Raw genomic sequence first — 19,483 nt, forward strand, 5'->3', positions numbered from 1 at the left:
CAATCTCCTTAATAAACTTCTGCGGTCTCCTTGGCCGTGGGCGTATTCTGGAGTGGTAAGAAATGGGCCATCTTAGATAGACAGTCAACAATCACAAAAATGGCAGAACAGCCTTCTGACGGGGGAAGCTCCACTATGAAGTCCATGGCGACCATCGTCCAAGGCCTGTCAGGGACTGGTAGTGGCCTCAGCAGGCCCCATGCCTTGTTTCTCATAGACTTGCTCCGGGTACAGACGGTACAAGAATTCACGTATTCCCTGCAACTCATTTCCAGATCTGGCCACCAAAATGTTCATTATAATAGATCCAGGGTCTTATGAGTACCTAAATGGCCCACCAGAGGGTGGTCATGGCATAACCCTAAAACCGTCACTTCTTCAGGGACAAAGATCTTGTCTTCAAACCATAATAACCCATCTCTGGGTACCAGGAACAACACAGGGAGACAGAGATTCTTTGCAGAAGCTTGCTTTATTTGGGCCATCGGATCGGATTGGTCTGTAATAACAAGAAATTTCCTGCGGACAGGATGGTGTCGGGTACTGGAACTTTCTTTGGATCATCAAACATTCGGGAGAGCACATCTGGCTTGACATTTTTAGATCCCGGCCGATAGGTAATATGGAACGAAAATTTCGAGAAAAACAGTGCCCAACGTGCCTGACGTGGCCTCAGCCGTTTAGCAGCTCTTAAATACTTGAGATTTTTGTGATCTGTAAAGATCCCACTCCAACAAGTACCTCCATTCCTCCATACCTCCATTCCTCAAGAGCAGCCTTAATGGCCAGAAGTTCTCGATCGCCAACATCATAGTTCCTTTCTGCTGGGGAAAATCTTACGAGAGAAGAAGACTATCGGATACATGAGATCTTTAATGCCTTTGCAAAATAACTGCCCCCACGGCCACTTCTGATGCATCTACTTCGAGGAGGTAAGGAAGGGCAGGATTTGGGTGACTCAGGATGGGAGCAGTTGTAAAGAGCCTTTTCAAGGTTAGAAAGGCAGTCTGGGCTTCAGGAGACCAACTGAACCGGGTATTCTGCTTTGTGAGCTGTGTAATGGGGGAAATGATGTCAGAAAATCCCTTAATAAACCTCCTGTAGAAGTTGGCAAAACCTATGAAGCGCTGGACCCCCTTCTTGTCTGACAGGGGTGGCTAGTCCAAGATGGCTGAGACCTTTTGGGGATCCATCTTAATTCCTTCAGTGGACATTACGAGGCCTAGGAACTGAATACTTTGGCATTCAAATTCGCACTTCTCAGGCTTGGCATATAGTCTGTGTTGGCGGAGTTGGCAGAGGACGTTTTTGGCGTGTCCCCGATGTTGGTCCAGGGATGCAGAGAAAATCAAGATATCGTCCAGGTAGACGATAACAAGGATATCTAACTAGTCTCTGAAAATATAATTTACAAAAATGTTGAAAGGTTGCTGGGGCGTTGCAAAGGCCGAAGGGCATCACCAGATATTCAAAATGCCCAAACCTGGTGCGAAACGCTGTTTTCCACTCATCCCCCTCACGAATACGGACCAAATTATAGGCCCTACGTAAGTCTAACTTAGTGAAAATGGAGGCTGATCTCAGTCTTTGGAAAAGTTCTGGTACCAAGGGAAGAGGGTAACGGTTCTTGACCGTGATCTTATTTAGTTCCCGGTAGTTCACACAGGGGTGGAGAGAGTGGTCCTTTTTTTCCACTAAGAAGATTCCTGCCCCGCTGGGGATGTCGATGGACGAATGAACCCCTTCTTTAGATTTGTGTCCATGTATTCTTTCATAGCCTCCAATTCCCGTTCCGACAAAGGGAAGATCCGACCAAATAAAATCTCAGCTCCAGGAAGTAGCTCGATCGGGCAGTCGTATGTACGATGAGGAGGAAGAGTCTCAGCCCCCCGTTTACTAAAAATGTCCAGATAGCCGTGATAAGGCTTAGGCACAGCAGAAAGCAGATCTGTGTCAGAGTCCAAACAGAGCAGGGTACTGGCAGGGCTGAGAGAGACCGGTAAACAGGAATTTAAGCAGTAATCAGACTGAAACTTGATAGTTCCTGACATCCAATCGATTTGCGGGTTGTGGGCCTGTAGCCATGGCAATCCCAGGATGACCGGAAATAAAGAGGAAGCAATAACATCCAGGCTTAGTAGCTCTTTGTGGCCTGAAAAAGTGACCATAGGAAGTGGAGGGGTGTCCTGTATCACAGGTCCAGACTTAATATGAGACCCATCGACAAGAAAAATGGAAAGTCCTTGAGTCTTGGTTTGAAGAGGGATGTGTTGTTGGATGGCGAAGGTGAGATCAATGAAACAGCTGCACGCTCCAGAATCAATAATAGAATTGCGGTGACTGTTACTGTACCTTCCGGGAGCTGAAACGAAACAGGGAGAGCTAAGTGAGTAGCACTGGCAGGGGATGCTGGATAATTTGAAGTGGATATGGAGAGAAACTTACGTAACTTTGCTGGGCAAGAACGTACATAATGGCCGGCTTCACCACAGTATAGGCAGAGGTTATTCTGTTGTTGGCGGTGCCATTCTTCAGCGGTTAGAATAGGTCGCATAACTCCAAGCTGCATGGGTTCTGGGGCATCTGGTGTAAAGTTATCAGGAGCCGGGTTGGCCTGAATGGGCCTGGTGGAGGTAACGTGAGCCGGAGTTGCGAACCGCGGCATCATCCAGACCGGGCGGAGGTGTTGGGCAGACCTTTCCGCACGGCGTTCTCGAAGCCGGCGATCTATCTGGATAGCCAGCAAAATCAATGCCTCTAGGGAGTCTGGAACGCCAACTCGGGCTAGCTCGTCCTTCAGACCCTCAGATAGGCCTGAGCAGAACTGGTGACATAGCACTGCGTCATTCCACTGGGTATCAGTGCTCCACCGTCTAAAATCCATGACGTACTCCTCTACTGCTCTGCAGCCTTGCATGAAGAGCAGCTTCCGCTGTGGAAGTACGCTGTGGGCAGGGCTGGCCCAAGACATTGTGCTGCCTGGGTCCAAGAATGAAATGCTGCCCCCCTCCCCACAAAAAAAAAAAATTCACGCCCTCCAAAAGGCCCCCACATTCTATAGGACTATGAAAGCAGTCAGAGGAGTGTGAGTGTATACAGAGTGACAGCAGGAGCAGGACAGAGCAGTAGACACTGGGCAGATGAGCGCACCAGGCTTTCCCCTGTCTATAGTGCCATAGTGCCCTGCAGTGCTGCGGGCATGGTACAGGAGAATGAAGTGCTGCGGGCATAATACAGAAGAATGCAGGGCTGTAGGCATGGTACAGGAGAATGCAGGGCTGCGGGCATGTACAGCAGAATGCAGGGCTGTGGGCATGGTACAGGAGAATGCAGGGCTGTGGGCATGGTACAGGAGAATGCGGAGCTGCGGACATGGTACAGGAGAATGCAGGACTGCGGACATGGTATAGGAGAATGTGGGGCTGCGGACATGGTACAGGAGAATGCCGGGCTGTGGACATGGTACTGCATCTTGCATCATGCTTTGCTGGGGGTTTTCGCCTTCCTCTGGATCAACTGTGGGCATAGGATTGTGTATATGGGATTGTATGGTTGTGTTTTCCTTTTTGTTTTTTATTGGTTGAGCTAGATGGACTTGTGTCTTTTTTCAACCTGACTAACTATGTAACTATGAAGTCTGTTGTCATCAAAATTATATCATTGTATAAATTCACATACGAATCTAGGGGATGCCCTAAAAAAATCTCCAAGGTGTGGGTTATTTGGGGTACTGTTGTATCATCGGTAATGCCCCTATAATAAACAGTTCTTTGCTTCTAAGTACTTGATTTTGCTTATCTCTATACACTGTAGGAAAGTTTTTTTTTTTTTGTTTACTTTTCCTGAAATCAGCAGATTCGAGTGAAGTTACCTTAGGCCTTGGTTACCAAATTTTAAGTTTTATATGTTTGTTTTATTGTTGCCTTTTGTCTTTTGTTTTCTCAAGCCTGGGTTTGCCCAATAGGCTTTGTTTTGTACATCTTACCCTTGCTAAATTCAATAAAAATAAATATGTTATACTTACTTGCTCTGTTCCATGGTATTGCACAGAGCAGTCCCTTACCTCTTCTTTGGTGGTCCCCTGTGTCACTGTAGATGCTTTCTTTCCGCTGAGTGCCCCCTCAGCAAGCCTTGTGCTAAGGGGGCACTTGTGCGGGTGGGGTCACGAGCAGGGTTGTGTGCATTCATAGACACACACAGCCTGGCTTGACCACACACCCCTTCTCTCACAGCATATGACTGACAGCAGCAAAAGACATTGCCTCCCACTGTGTCCTGTGAGAAGAGGAAGAGAAAGCAGCATTGCTGCACATGGGACATGCTAGATCGAGAGAGGACTTGGGTGAGAGTTTAGGGACAGGGTTAGGTGAACAGGCACTAGAAGGTTTTTTACCTTAATGCATAGTTACATAGTTACATAGTTAGTGAGGTTGAAAAAAGACATAAGTCCATCCAGTTCAACCTATGATGTGTGTGTGTGTGTTTGCTTTTAACCGTACATTGTATACCCCTGTATGTTGTGGTCTTTAAGGTGTCCATCCAATAGTTTTTTGAAACTATCAATGCTCCCCGCTGATACGACTGCTTGTGGAAAAGAATTCCACATCCTTACCGCTCTTACAGTGAAGAACCCCTTACGCACTTTAAGGTTAAACCGCCTTTCCTCAAGTTTTAGTGAGTGGCCACGTGTCTTATTGTATCTCCTTTCTCTGAATAGTTTGTTCCTTATGCTAGGGTCGCCAGTACAGTATTTGTACATTGATATCATATCCCCCTCAATCGTCTCTTCTCCAGAGAGAATAGGTTCAGTGCTTGTAGTCTTTCCTCATACCTGATGTCCTCCATTCCCCTAATTATTTTTGTTGCCCTTCTCTGGACTTTCTCCAGTTCCAGCACATCCTTCCTGAGGACCGGTGCCCAGAACTGGACAGCATACTCCAGATGTGGCCGGACCAGAGTCTTGTAGAGTGGAAGAATAATCTCTTTATTTCTGGAGTGAATCCCCTTTTTTATACAACCCAGTATTCTGTTGGCTTTGCTTGCGGCGGCTTGGCATTGCATGCCACTGCCAAGCCTGTTGTCTACCAGTACCCCCAGGTCCCTTTCCATCCTAGACTCACCCAGAGGTTCCCCCCCTAGTGAGTAGCTTGCTTTCTGGTTTCTGGCCCCCAAGTGCATTACTTTACATTTTTCTACATTAAATCTCATCTGCCATGTAGTTGCCCACCCCGTTATTTTGTTCAGGTCTGCTTGCAAGATTTCCATATCCTGCATAGAAGATATTGGCATGCCTAATTTAGTATCATCTGCAAATACTGAGATTGTACTAGATATCCCCTCCTCTAGATCATTTATAAATAAATTAAACAGGATTGGTCCCAGGACAGAACCCTGGAAGACCCCACTTTCCACACCCGCCCAATCCGAGTACTCCCCATTAATCACCACCCTCTGTACTCTCCCCTGGAGCCAGTTCTCTATCCAGGTACTCACCTTATGGTCCATACCTACCTTCCTTAGTTTGTACAGTAAGCGTTTGTGGGGAACGGTGTCAAAGGCCTTTGCAAAGTCCAGATACACCACAGGCTTACCTTTATCTAAGTGGCGGCTCACTTCATCGTAGAAGGTTAATAGATTGGTTTGGCACAAATGATTTTTCATGAATCCATGCTGATTACTACTTATAATACCGTTTTCATTACTAAAGTCTTGTATGTGGTCCCTTATCATCCCCTCCAAAATTTTGCAGACTACTGATGTTAGGCTGACCTTCCTATAGTTACCCGGGATATATCTCGGCCCCTTTTTAAATATTGGTACCACGTTGGCTTTTTTCCAATCAGCTGGCACCATACCCATCTGTAAACTATCCTTAAAGATCAAGAATAATGGTCTGGCAATCACTTGGCTGAGCTCATTAAGAACCCTTGGGTGCAAGCCATCCGGTCCCGGGGATTTATTTATGTTAAGTTTCTCTAGTTTAGCTCTAAGTCTATCCTCTGTTAGCCATGGCGGCACTTCCTGAGGTGTATTATTTAGTTCGGCCTTACAAGCGGGGTTCGTGTAGCCCCCCCGATTCCTTTGTGAAGACTGAAGAAAAGAAATTATTTAACACTTCCGCCTTTTCTCTGTCCTCTGTGGCCATTTTTCCTTTATCATCTTTTATGGGGCCAATGTGCTCTGGCCTCGCTTTCCTACTGTTTATATACTTAAAGAACTTCTTGGGGTTCTTTTTACTCTCCTCCGCTATATGTCTCTTGTGTTCTATTTTAGCCGCCCTGATTTCGTCTTTACATTTCTTATTACACTCTTTGTAGTGCTTAAATGCTGCCAATGACCCCTCAGTCTTGTATTTTTTGAAGGCCTTTTCTTTAGCTCTAATATACATTTTTATGTTGGAGCTTAGCCACCCAGGGTTTAGTTTTGCTCTTTTAAATTTATTTCCCTGTGGAATGCACTGGCCCACCCCCTTGTTAAGTATGCTCTTGAAGCACTCCCATTTTTCCTCCGTGTTCTTTGTTCCCAGGGTTCTATCCCATTTGATATTTTCTAGCAGCGAGCGCAGTTTAGGGAAATTGGCTCTTTTGAAATTCAGTGTCCTTATATTCCCCCTCTGCTTCCTATTACTGTAATTAATACTGAAACCAATTGACCTATGGTCACTGTTCCCTAAGTTGTCCCGTATTTCTATATCCGTGAGCAGGTCTGTATTGTTGGTAATCAGTAGGTCAAGTACCGCATTGTTTCTTGTCGGTGCATTCACCATCTGACCCATGAAATTGTCCTGCAAAACATTTAGGAACTGCCGAGCCTTGGCTGAATGCGCGGTTCCTTCTGCCCAGTCTATATCAGGATAATTAAAGTCCCCCATTATAATGACATTTCCCATCCTTGCTGCCAATCCTATCTGTAACATGAGGTCCGCCTCACCCTCCTCCCTCTGGTTGGGGGGCCTATAGCATACGCCCAATATTACCTTCCCCACCGTGCCTTTCCTTTGAAGCTCTACCCATAGGGATTCTGCCTCGTCCATAGCTCCATTATTAATATCATCCCTCATATTTACCTGTATACTGTTCTTAATATACAAACATACCCCTCCCCCTTTTTTACCCTCTCTATCTCTGCGATAAAGGGAATACCCCTGAATGGTCGCCATCCAGTCATGAGAGCTGTCAAACCAAGTCTCAGTTATCCCCACAAAATCTAAGTCCTCCTCAAACATCAGCAGCTCCAGCTCTCCCATCTTGTTGGCCAGGCTTCTGGCATTGGTATACAAGCCTCGTAATTTTGATCGGTTACATTTATCCTCATTTGATGTTTTTAGGCTTTATGCAGAAAATGGATTAAGGTAAAAAAAGCCTTTTGCTTTTAGAACTACTTCAAATGAATTCCCAGATGACATAGATAGTTGGCAAACACCTTTATTGAATATATAATTGTACTTGAAACAGAAATGTACTTACATCAGGACTACTTTAAAGCTGTCCATAGCTGAATTGAATTTTGGAAATTCTTTGGAAAAAAATTTGTATGAAAATTCTCAGAGCAATTGAAAGATTTAGTTTGCTTTTAACATTTGATTTTGGAAAGAATGGGCTTTACTGAATGAAAACCACACACACTGTTAGAAATTCAGTCATTAAAGAAATATTTTCCATTCTGATCCTTCGCATTTTCATCATCACTACGGTCAAAAGCGAATTTCAAAATGACCCCACCAATGATTAGAAAAACTAACAAACTTTATTAAAACATGCTTTTCCTAAGAATTTTCATTCAAAATATAAGCCATCTATGATCAGCTTAAGTAATGGTTGAGAGTAGTTATAGCTTCTTAGGAGCCCAAAAGAACAGGAGTGAGACTAGCTGGCCAAGCAGTAGTCAAATTTTGTTTGAGCGTTCAAAAGAATTCTGAAAAATCATTGATCAAAACATTTGATCTTCCACCATTTAGGATCACTCATTTTGTTCAAAAGTCCTTGAAAATGTGTCCAGATCTGCTACTTGAATGGAATCCTAGACAAAGAAAACAGGTTTCCTTTGTGTCTAGAACATGCACATTACAATATGTATGATTTTTCCAAATTGAAAACCACACTCACAGTTGGAATTTTGTTTGTTCAAGAAAACTTTTCCATCCATCTTTCAATTTTCTTGTCACTGTTGTTAAAAAAATGTTGATTTGAGCTCAGTAACCATTAAAAAACTAAAAAAACATTCTAAAATGCAACATTTCAAACAAAATTCTGCTAGTATCTGGCTAGCTTTGGGGACACCAGGCACACATCTTACATTGTAGAGACCTGGATGGAAGGGGTGCTAAGGGACAAATGAACAAATGTCGCCATTACTCATAGTTCAGAAAAACACGGATATCACCAGCACTTCAACAGTGACTGTTATCTTGATGAAGGGTCCTGGTTTGGTTTCGAAACATTACGTTGTCTTGTTGTGACAAAAAAAATTTCTTCTTGGAGCCACTCTGGAGCACTGGTGATAGCTATATATTTCTAAAAGAACATGAGGGGCGCATAAGATAAAAAAAGGTGTCACACAAAGGGCCAAGTGCCAAGAATGGATGAGATTCCCTCCCACTACAATGCAATGCAGATTTCTTTTTCTGAACATTTCAGGACAAATAAATGTACCTGTGTTAATACTTTGTCTTTTTTTTCCAGGGTCCAGAAATACGGCCCAGTTGTACGGATTAATTTTTTACATAATGTGATGATTTTAGTTGCCAGCCCAGAAGCAGTAAAGGTAAGAATATCTCCATCTCTGCACCATCTCTGGACCAATTGACTCATTAAGCTGTAATAAAATATGACCAGTTTAAGGTAAGGGGTCTATCTATGCATTTGTATTCACCCAAGATTCACACATTGATCACCCAAGAGTCACACATTTTTCAAATAAGACTCAATCAGGAAAGAAAATCTGTAAATCTTGTAAGAAACGTTTGTGCATCTTGGGTAATTATCAGTTAACAAAATGGAAACTAAACAAACAGAATCCAAATCAATTACGGTATTTGGTGTGACCACCCTTTGCCTTCAAAACAGCATCAATTCTTCTAGATACATTTGCACAAAGTTTTTGAAGGAACTCGGCGGGTAGGTTGTTCCCAACATCTTGGATAACTAACCACAGATCTTCTGGGGATGTAGGCTGTCTCAAATTCTTCTGTCTCTTCATGTAATCCCAGATAGACTCCATGATGTTGACATCAGACATCTGTGGGGGCCAAACCAGCACTGCTTGTGCTTCCCTTACACTGAAGATAGTTCTTAATGAAATTGGTTGTATGTTTGGGGTCTTTGTCCTGCTGCAGAATAAATGTGGGGCCAAGCACACGCCTCCCTGATGGTATGGCAATATAGATAAGTATCTGCCTGTATTTCTCAGCATTGAGCACACCATTAATCCTGACCAAATCTCCAACTCCATTTGCAGAATGGCAGCCCCAAACTTGCAAGGAACCTCCAATATGCTTACTTTATTGTGACGAAACTTCATAAAATATAACTTGCATCAAAATTGCAAATTGAGGGAAGACTACACACAAAGGGTAAAAGACATTATATTTCTCAAATTCTGGTCTATCAGTAAATGGTTCAAGCTGTTCAAGACTTTCCGCTATTTGTATTTGTAATTCTGATAATTAGAGTTTTTCTTCTTCAACTATCAACCTCATGACCTCAATACCATGATTGATACAGGTTTGTTTCCATTTGGTGAGGAACCTATCATTGTGTAGGTGCTCAGCCGGTATTACCCGTTCACGTAATCCTCTCGGTATTATCTGTTTATCTATGTATGTTTCAAGAGATAAAATACCCCATTTCCTATTAAGTTGTTTAATGGTAAATTTTTGGTGGTGTTTGAACCGAGATTTAATCGATTCACCTTCAGAGGGCGTCTGGTCTCTGATATTTCCTGTGAAGGTGGATCTAATATCTGCCTCAATATCTTCTCCAGTTACATAGGCCATCTCAATGCGTGGTCAGTCAAATGGACAATAGTTGAAAAAATATTTTCCTTACACACACACAAACACGTAATTTGTGCTACCCGATACTATGTAGTCTGCACTCAATAATTATTATAAGTATACATAGGCAGGGGTACCTGGAATGATCCAAAGGGGATCAGGTGGGTAAAGTTCATTAGAAACAAGAAGAAGAGAAAGGTACCTCCCACTCTAATTACTGGGTGGGTCACAACCCTGGAAAGAAAGGGGTACCGACTCACTGTATTGGTGGTGCGTTCCCCCTTCAAACACCGGAACTGAATGTACATGAAAAATAGAGGGGAGAGGCCCCAAAGAAAGTTCTATGTCGAGGAAGGGGACATCACAAACTATGGTTTAAGACAAAATGAATACTTTATTGTGACAAAACTTCATAAAATGTAACATGCATCAAAATTGCAAACTTTCTTTGGGGCCTCTCCCCTCTTTTTTCATGTGTATTCAGTTCTGGAGTTTGAAGGGGGAACGCACCACCAATACGGTGAGTCGGTATCACATTCCTTACTGGGGTGTGACCCACCCAGTAATTAGAGTGGGAGGTACCTTTCTCTTCTCCTTGTTTCTAATGAACCTCCAACATGCTTCAATGGTGCCTGCAGACACTCATTATTGTACCATGCTCCAGTCCTCTGACAAGCAAACTGCTTCCTGCTACAGTTAAATATTTTACATTTTGACTCAGCACCTGCTGCCATTTTCCTGCACCCCATTTCCTATGTTTTAATGCATAATTGAGTCGCTTGTTTCCTTGTCGGAGATATTGATTTTTAGCCGTAACTCTTCCATGAAAACCACTTCTTACCAGACTTCTCTGAACAGTAGATGGGTGTGCCTGGATCTCACTGGTTTCCACCAGTTCTTTGTTGATGGCACAGCTGGACATCTTCCAAAGGCAAGTAAGCATGATGTGCCTTTCATCTGCTGCATTAAGTTTCCTCGGCTGACCACTGTGTCCTCAACGTTGCCCAATCAATGGTGTCCTTAATGCTGAAAAATACAGGCAGATACTTATCCATCACGCCATACCATCAGGGAGGCATGCGATTGGCTCCAAATTTAGTCTGCAGCAGGACAAGGAACCCAAACATACAGCCAATGTCATTAAGAATTATCTTCAGCTTAAAGAAGAACAAGGAGTCCTGGAAGTGATAGTTTGACCCACACAGAGGCCTGATCTGAATATCATCGTGTCTGTCTGGGACTACATTAAGAGACAGAAGGATTTGAGGAACCCTACATCCACAGAAGATCTCTGCTTAGTTATCCAAGATGTTTGGAACAATCGACCTGCCGAGTTCCTTCCAAAACTGTATACAAGGGTACCTAGAGGAATTGAGGCTGGTTTGAAGCCAAAGGGTGATAACACCAAATATTGATTCAATTTTGACTTTTCTTTGCATTTTGTAAATTTATAAAAAAAAAATATATATATATATATATATATATTATTGCAAGCATTCTTACCTTATAGCATTTCTTCACACCTTCCTAAAACATTTGCACAGTACTGTATAGGTGTAGGTTAGAATGGAACTTCAGGCAAATCATGAAAAAAAACATTGGCTCTTCTAGAATTTCAGTGAACTTAAAACAGGGCAGTAGAGACACAGAGAATAAGAAGTGGAAGTTATCAATAGTGATGAGCTTCTGTTCGAGCCACACCCATGTTGATTCAAACCCAGAAGGTAGCTGGTAGTGTCAGGCCAATGAGCTGCAGGTGGGGGATTCATACAATGAAGCCATAGGCATCCCCAGTCCTTTGTGTACACAAAGCTGAGTGAAAAGCACTGAGGGCATGACTTTAAGCCTAGGTTCACACTAGGGATCGACCGATTATATAGAGGGCCGATATTCACTTTCCCCGATATATCGGAAACGGCCCCTGAGGTTACCGATATTTCGGGAAAGTGCTTGTACCGGGGTGATGCCTGTAGCTACAGGCATCACCCCGATACCGGCATCCATAGCCGACGGTTGGCTGTCTTGTAATGACAACCGATGCGGCTGAGAAGCCGCTCGGCTGTCATTACAAGGAGCGGGAGGGGACGCACCCCCTCCCGCCGCCTTCTGCGGTTTGCCCGGGTCTCCCCGTCCCATCGGGAGACCCAGGCAACCAGCCTGCACGGCTGCCGAAGACCCGATCAAAGCCGCATTCGGCTCTGATTGGGTCTCCATGCAAAAACCTGGAAGTGATGTCATGACATCACTTACGGGTACTCGGGCCAAATTAAAAAAAATTACAGCATTCAAAACAGCCAAACTTGGCATTTTGAATGCCTTTAAGTGCAGAGGAGGGGTCTTTTAGATAAAGAAAACATTTTTTTTAAATGTCCGAAAATATGGGCCAATATTGGCCGATACTGATATTCAATGGCCAAAATATCGGTATCGGTAATAAAAAAATGATATCGGTCGATCACTAGTTCACACTTATGCAATTTCTCGCACTGCATTGCAATCGCATGACATCCATGCTAGCACGGTGTCAATGTTATCTTAGCAACACCCCGAAACAGAGTGCAAACACCGATGAGAGAACACCCATGGAATGTGATTAAGGTGTGGGGGAAAAAGGGCCCTGCACCATTTTGGTGTGTATGCAATGCAATTTCACTCATACAATATCATGGTGCGAATCACATGCAGTGTCTGCATTGCACAAGTATGAACTCAGGCTAAGTGTGAGTTAGTGATGTGTTTTCATTGCAATAGTTAACCTTCCTTGGAGAAAAATTATTTTTTTGTGCTGCCCATTTTGTTCAATTATTGACTGCAGCAGAGAGTGAGTTGACTGCACATGGCTGATCAAAGGACATGGAGGAGGAAGTTAGCACCGTTCCCAGTTATCACACTCCACGCCCCTTATGTTATACAGATAAGAAGAGATAGTCCTAACAGACAGTAAGTGTGAAAAAGGGATAAACCCGAATGCAGCCACCACATCTAAGGGCCGGTAAGCTGCTACATATATATTTTTTTTTTTTTTTTGTTGTTTTTATTCTTGCGCTTAGCTACACTATAAGCGCCGGTTCACATTGCAGCGACGCTACTTTGCACCGCGACCTCCGAGGTCGCGGTGCGAGCAGCGCGCCGCGACCTCGGAGCGGCCGCCACGGACTTCATAACATTGAAGTCTATGGCGGTCGCCTCCGGGTCGCCCCAAAGAAGCTCCGGACCCTTTTTCTAGGTCTGAGCGACTTGTGTCGCTCCTATTAGAACGGGTCCGCAGCTTCCCTATGGGAGGTGACCTACGGCGACCTGTGAGGCGACCAGGTCGCCTCACAGGTCGCCCTAGTGTGAACCGGCACTAACACTCTGGTTGTTTCATATTGCAGCGCTGTATATGCTATTGATCTGGGCAACAGGTGCTTAAATAGTATGCAAAATGTCAGGTGCATAAAAAGCAGCGTAAAATGTCAGTTAGAATGCACATGTGTTTAGAAAATTGAGAATTCTGTAGAGAAATTTTACCAGGCTAAAAAGAATGGGATTGTCAGGGTAAAGCAGGTACATTTCACAAGGGACACTGTTGCAACAATGTGCAGGAAAATAATAAGTCACAGTTACAAAGTGGACATTATAAATTTATATTATAGCTCTAAGATCTCTTTTTTTATACCTTATTGTAGGAGTTTCTGATGTCTCCAAAATACACAAAGGACCAGTTTTACAACAGTATGTTCAACTTGTTTGGCATTCGGTATGTATCGTATCTTCCAGAATATTACATACAAATCATATTGGGGTTATCCAATACAGAAGGTCTAACTCCCTACCTGCTATCGGTCTTTTTATCCATAAAAGCATCTGTGCTTAATGTAGAACTAAAAGCAAAACTTGTTTTTTTTTTTTTTTTATTTTGGATAGCGTAAGTGAGGGTTATAACCCCTGTCAGTTTTTTACATCCCCATTGGGCAGATTTCTCTTTACTTCCTGTCCTATAGCCAAAACTGGAAGTGAGAAGAAATCCTTTCAAAGTGAGAGAATCCCTGGATGTTACTAGTACCAGTATCCACATTGGAAGATTTCCCCTTCTTGTCCTGTTTTGGTTACAACAATTTGGGATTTTCTTTCACTTTTGCTCTCAGTTATAACAGTAAATAGGACAAATAGAGAGTGTGAATCTCCCTAACGGGTGTACAGACAGCAATTAAAAGCTGACGTGTAATAATCCCTCTCCACTCTATACCAAAGTTAAAAAAACGTTTAAGTTACATAGTTACATAGTGAGGTTGAAAAAAAAGACACCATTAAATCCAGTTCAACCTATGAGGAGTGTGTGTGTGAGTTTGCTGTCAATAGTACATCATATACCCCTTTATGTTATGGTCTTTAAGGTGCCCAACTAATAGTTTCTTTTAAACTTTTGATGCTCCCTGCTGATACCACTGCTTGTGGAAGAGAATTCCACATCCTTACCACTCTGACAGTAAAGAACCCTTTATGCAATTTAAGGTTAAACAGCTTCTCTTCTAATTTTAGTAATTGGCCGAGTGCCTTTTTAAATTCCCTTTCACTGAAAAGTTTGTTCTCAATGCTAGGGTCGCCAGTACAGTATTTGTACATTGATATCATATCCCCTCTCAAGCATCTCTTCTCCAGAGAGAATACGTTCAATGTTTGTAGTCTTTCCTCATAGCTGAATTCCTCCAGTCCCTTTATTAGCTTTTTTTGCCCTTCTCTGGACTCTCTCCAGTTCCAGCACATCCTTCCCGAGGACCGGTGCAGAGAACTGAATGGCATACGCAACATGCAGCCAGACCAGTCTTGTAGAGTGGGAGAAATATACGGTAGTTTTATCTCTGGAGAGTGAATCCCCTTTTTAATACATGCCAATATTCTGTTGGCTTTGCTTGCAGCAGCTTGGCATTGCATGCCGTTGCTGAGCTTGTTTTCTACTAGGACCCTCAGGTCCTTTTCCATCTTAGATTCCCCCAGAGGTCCCCCCCCTAGTGAGTAACTTGTCTTCATATTTTTGGCACACAAATGCATTACTTTACATTTTCCAATATTAAACTTCATTTGCCATGTACAAACCCGAAAAGAGTTGGGACACTGTACAAACTGTGAGTATAAAAGGAATGGACTAATTTAGAAATCTCATAAACTTATATTTTATTCACAATATAATATAGATAACATATCAAATGTTCAAAGTGAGACATTTTGAAATGTCATGCCAAATATTGGCTCATTTTGGATTCCATGAGAGCTACACATTCCAAAAAAGTTAGGACAGGTAGCAATAAGAGGCCGGAAAAGTTAAATGTACATATAAGGAACAGCTGGAGGACCAATTTGCAACTTATTAGGCCAATTGGCAACATAATTGGGTATAAAAAGAGCCTCTCAGAGTGGCAGTGTCTCTCAGAAGTCAAGATGGGCAGAGGATCACCAATTCCCCCAATGCTGCGGCGAAAAATAGTGGACCAATATCAGAAAGGAGTTTCTCAGAGAAAAATTTGAAAGAGTTTGGAGTTATCATCATCTACAGTACATAATATCATCCAAAGATTCAGAGAATCTGGAACAATCTCTGTGCGTAGGGGGCAAGGTCGGAAAACCATACTGGATGCCCGTGATCTTCGGGCCCTTAGACGGCACTGCATCACATACAGGAATGCTACTGTAATGGAAATCACAACATGGGCTCAGGAATACTTCCAGAAAACATTGTCGGTGAACACAATCCACCGTGCCATTCACCGTTGCCAGCTAAAACTCTATAGGCCAAAAAAGAAGCCATATCTAAACATGATCCAGAAGCGCAGGCGTTTTCTCTAGGCCAAGGCTCATTTAAAATGGACTGTGGCAAAGTGGAAAACTGTTCTGTGGTCAGATGAATCAAAATTTGAAGTTCTTTTTGGAAAACTGGGACGCCATGTTATCCGGACTAAAGAGGACAAGGACAACCCAAGTTGTTATCAGCGCTCAGTTCAGAAGCCTGCATCTCTGATGGTATGGGGTTGCATGAGTGCGTGTGGCATGGGCAGCTTACACATCTGGAAAGGCACCATCAATGCTGAAATGAATATCCAAGTTCTAGAACAACGTAAGCTCCCATCCAGATGTCGTCTCTTTCAGGGAAGACCTTGCATTCTCCAACATGACAATGCCAGACCACATACTGCATCAATTACAACATCATGGCTGCGTAGAAGAAGGATCCGGGTACTGTATTTGCCTAGCCTGCAGTCCAGATCTTTCACCCATAGAAAACATTTGGCGCATCATAAAGGGGAAGATGTGACAAAGAAGACCTAAGACAGTTGAGCAACTAGAAGCCTATATTAGACAAGAATGGGACAACAATCCTATTCCCATACTTGATCAACTTGTCTCCTCAGTCCTCAGACATTTGCAGACTGTTATAAAAAGAAGAGGGGAGGCCACACAGTGCTAAACATGGCCTTGTCCCAACTTTTTTGAGATGCGTTGATGCCATGAAATTTAAAATCAGCGTATTTTTCCCTTAAAATTATACATTTTCTCAGTTTAAACAGTTGATATGTCATCTATGTTGTATTCTGAATAAAATATTGAAATTTGAAACTTCCACATCATTGCATTCTGTTTTTATTCACAATTTGTACAGTGTCCTAACTTTTTTGGAATCGGGTTTGTAGATGCCCACCCCATTATTTTGTTTAGGTATTCTTGTAAGGTTTCCACATCCTGTGTAGAAGTTATTGCCCTGCTTAGCTTAGTATCGTCCACAAATACTGAGATTGAGCAGTTTATCCCATCCTCTAGATTGTTTATGAATAAATTAAACAAGATTGGTCCCAGGACAGTGTAACGCTCCTTGCGTTTCTTATAAGGTGTGGATTTTCAGCTGCAGAAGTAGTTCCACGTCAGTAGTCATGTAGGAGATATGCTGAGATACCAATCCCAACCTCAATGACTCATCATGTATGGAAGGTCTTATTTCAGCCAGTAAATACACACAGTAATTAAGCTGGTTCCTAGTGTGACTTTATATACATGTGGTAAGACAATGATAAAGGTCTTAGGGATAGGTTTGAGTGGAAGTGGTAGGTGACAGACACTTGAGGTGAGACAGTGCAGATGGATGCAGGAAAGGTTAGCGATCATGTATGATAACAGATGACATAGTAGCAGGTGCATACAGGAGAGATCAACCCAGTGCAGGAAATAGTAGCAGTAGCCTCAAGAGCTAGCAATCTAGTTATGCAGATGTAAAAGACAGTCCTTGCTATGCAGAGCTAAATAGTGTAAGCCTAGTACAAGTCTATAGAGATTTCCCCTGTGGGGTACTTAGCACTAATAGCGATAGCCGAAGGATCGCTCAGGAGATGCGGATGATCCAGTAGCAGGATGCAGGGATCAGCGCAGCGAGGTTCGTCAGCGAGGAGAGCTTGCAAGCATGGAAGCTTCAAGCAAGATTAGTATCCAGGTACTGGTGTTTGAACGAACACATGTGAGTGAGAACCGACGCCCTAAATAGCCATCTAGTCCGGCGCTGGGTGATGACAGCTTCAGCCTTAAAGGGAAACACACCTATATGTGTTTCTTCTGTCTAGGTAGATGGAAATCACCCGGAATAAATGTGATAGGAGGCACTGAGAGTGCCAGAACCTTACAGACAGATCCTTGGGGGACCCCACTTTCCACACCAGACCATTCTGAGTACACGCCATTTATCACCACCCTCTAGACTCGCCCCTGTAGCCAGTTTTCAGTCCAAGTACTCACCTTATGGTCCATACCTACGTACCTTAGTTTGTACAGTAAAGGTTTGTGGGGAACCGCATCAAATGTCTTTGCAATATCCAGATACACCACATCCACAGGCCTTCCTTTATCTAGATGGCAGTTCACTTCTGCAATAACACACCTGGGCGTTTTTTTTTGGCGCGGGCGTTTTTTTGGGCATTTTTTTGGGGTCTTTAGAGGCATGCAAAACATCTGAACTTCTGTATAGGGGTATATATACACACACACTTATATGTATTTTACACATACACATATATAGGTGTGATAGGAGCGGAGACATATTGGTGTTAATTATTTCATTAGAGCAAGTATAGTGTTTTGCTACTTTCACACCTATATACGTGTAGGTGTGTATATATACCCGTATACAGAAGTCCAGATGTCATGCCTGCCTCCAAAGACCCCAAAAAAATGCCCAAAAAAACGCCTGCAATAACACACCTGGGCGTTTTTTTTTTTTTAGCGCATGCGTTTTTTTGGGCATTTTTTTGGAGGCAGGCAAAACATCTGAACTTCTGTATAGGGGTATATATACACACACACTTATATGTATATATACACATACACATATATAGGTGTGAAAGTAGCAGAACACTATACTTGTGCTAATAAAATAATTAACCCCAATATGGCTCCGCTCCTATCACACCTATATATGTGTAAGTGTAAAATACATATAAGTGTGTGTGTATATATATACCCCTATACAGAAGTTCAGATGTTTTGCCTGCCTCCAAAGACCCCAAAAAAATGCCCAAAAAAACGCCTGCTGCAAAAACACACCTGAGCCTTATTTTTTGGCGCAGGCGTTTTTTTGGGCATTTTTTTGGGTTCTTTGGAGGCAGGCAAAACATCTGAACTTCTGTATAGGGGTATATATACACACGTACTTATATGTATTTTACACTTACACATATATAGGTGTGATAGGAGCGGAGACATATTGGTGTTAATTATTTCATTAGCGCAAGTATAGTGTTCTGCTACTTTCACACCTATATATGTGCAGGTGTATATATACAGACATGTGTGTGTATACATACCCCTATACACAAGTTCAGATGTCATGCCTGACTCCAAACTTGTCCTCAAAAAATCCCTATAAACGCCTGCAGCAAAAAGCAGGCGGATCGGTGAGAAGCCATATCGCTGCTCTGTAAGTGACCTAAGAAAAACAATGTTTTCTCTATAGCGGTCACCCTGACATGGAAGGGTTTGGTCACCCTGCCATAGCAGTCAGAGTCAGTTCACCCTACACTACACTACGGTCACCCTGGCACTTAACACTTTCCCTACAGAAACTAAATTTTTGCATCTAACTAAAGTAGAAAATAGCACCCTAACTACACTAGATATCCCTTTCCTCACACTAATAAATGCTAAATGACACTTTTGAAGCAGAAGTAACAGAACTGCTTCCACTCTCTTCCATGTCCCTGTATTACAATGCTAGGAATTTGTAGGGGCTATCTTATATACTGGGGGGCGTATTCACTAATGATTGGCCTATGGACCCCCTAGTCACTCCAATCACATTCCTAGCATTCTCCTGCCCCCTCAATTGGCTTTTACTAATGGTTCTGGTCCAATCACGGGCTTTTAAAGCCCATTTCCTGTCCCATTGCATTTTGGTCGGTTCTGGTTGCCGAATTCCGAACTTTTTCAGCAAAAAGTTCGGAATTCGGCCCGAACCTCGAACAGCCAATGTTCGGG

The 19,483-nt window shown here is 43.0% G+C and overlaps 2 protein-coding genes across 2 annotated transcripts in view; both read left to right on the top strand.

The window, feature by feature from the left end:
- LOC309569225 (cholesterol 24-hydroxylase-like) overlaps positions 1 to 19,483 on the top strand; it is a 204,653-nt gene that overhangs the window by 88,119 nt on the left and 97,051 nt on the right. The window lies entirely within an intron of this gene.
- LOC309543240 (cholesterol 24-hydroxylase-like) overlaps positions 1 to 19,483 on the top strand; it is a 37,701-nt gene that overhangs the window by 8,177 nt on the left and 10,041 nt on the right. The window contains exons 3-4 of the mRNA XM_082242690.1: positions 8,682 to 8,763; positions 13,663 to 13,733. Of these exons, the coding sequence (XP_082098816.1) occupies positions 8,682 to 8,763; positions 13,663 to 13,733 (153 nt within the window). The remainder of the gene's footprint in view (positions 1 to 8,681; positions 8,764 to 13,662; positions 13,734 to 19,483) is intronic.

This window comes from Pelophylax lessonae (assembly GCF_965119305.1).
Source record: "Pelophylax lessonae genome assembly, chromosome: 13".
Classification (NCBI taxonomy): domain Eukaryota; kingdom Metazoa; phylum Chordata; class Amphibia; order Anura; family Ranidae; genus Pelophylax; species Pelophylax lessonae.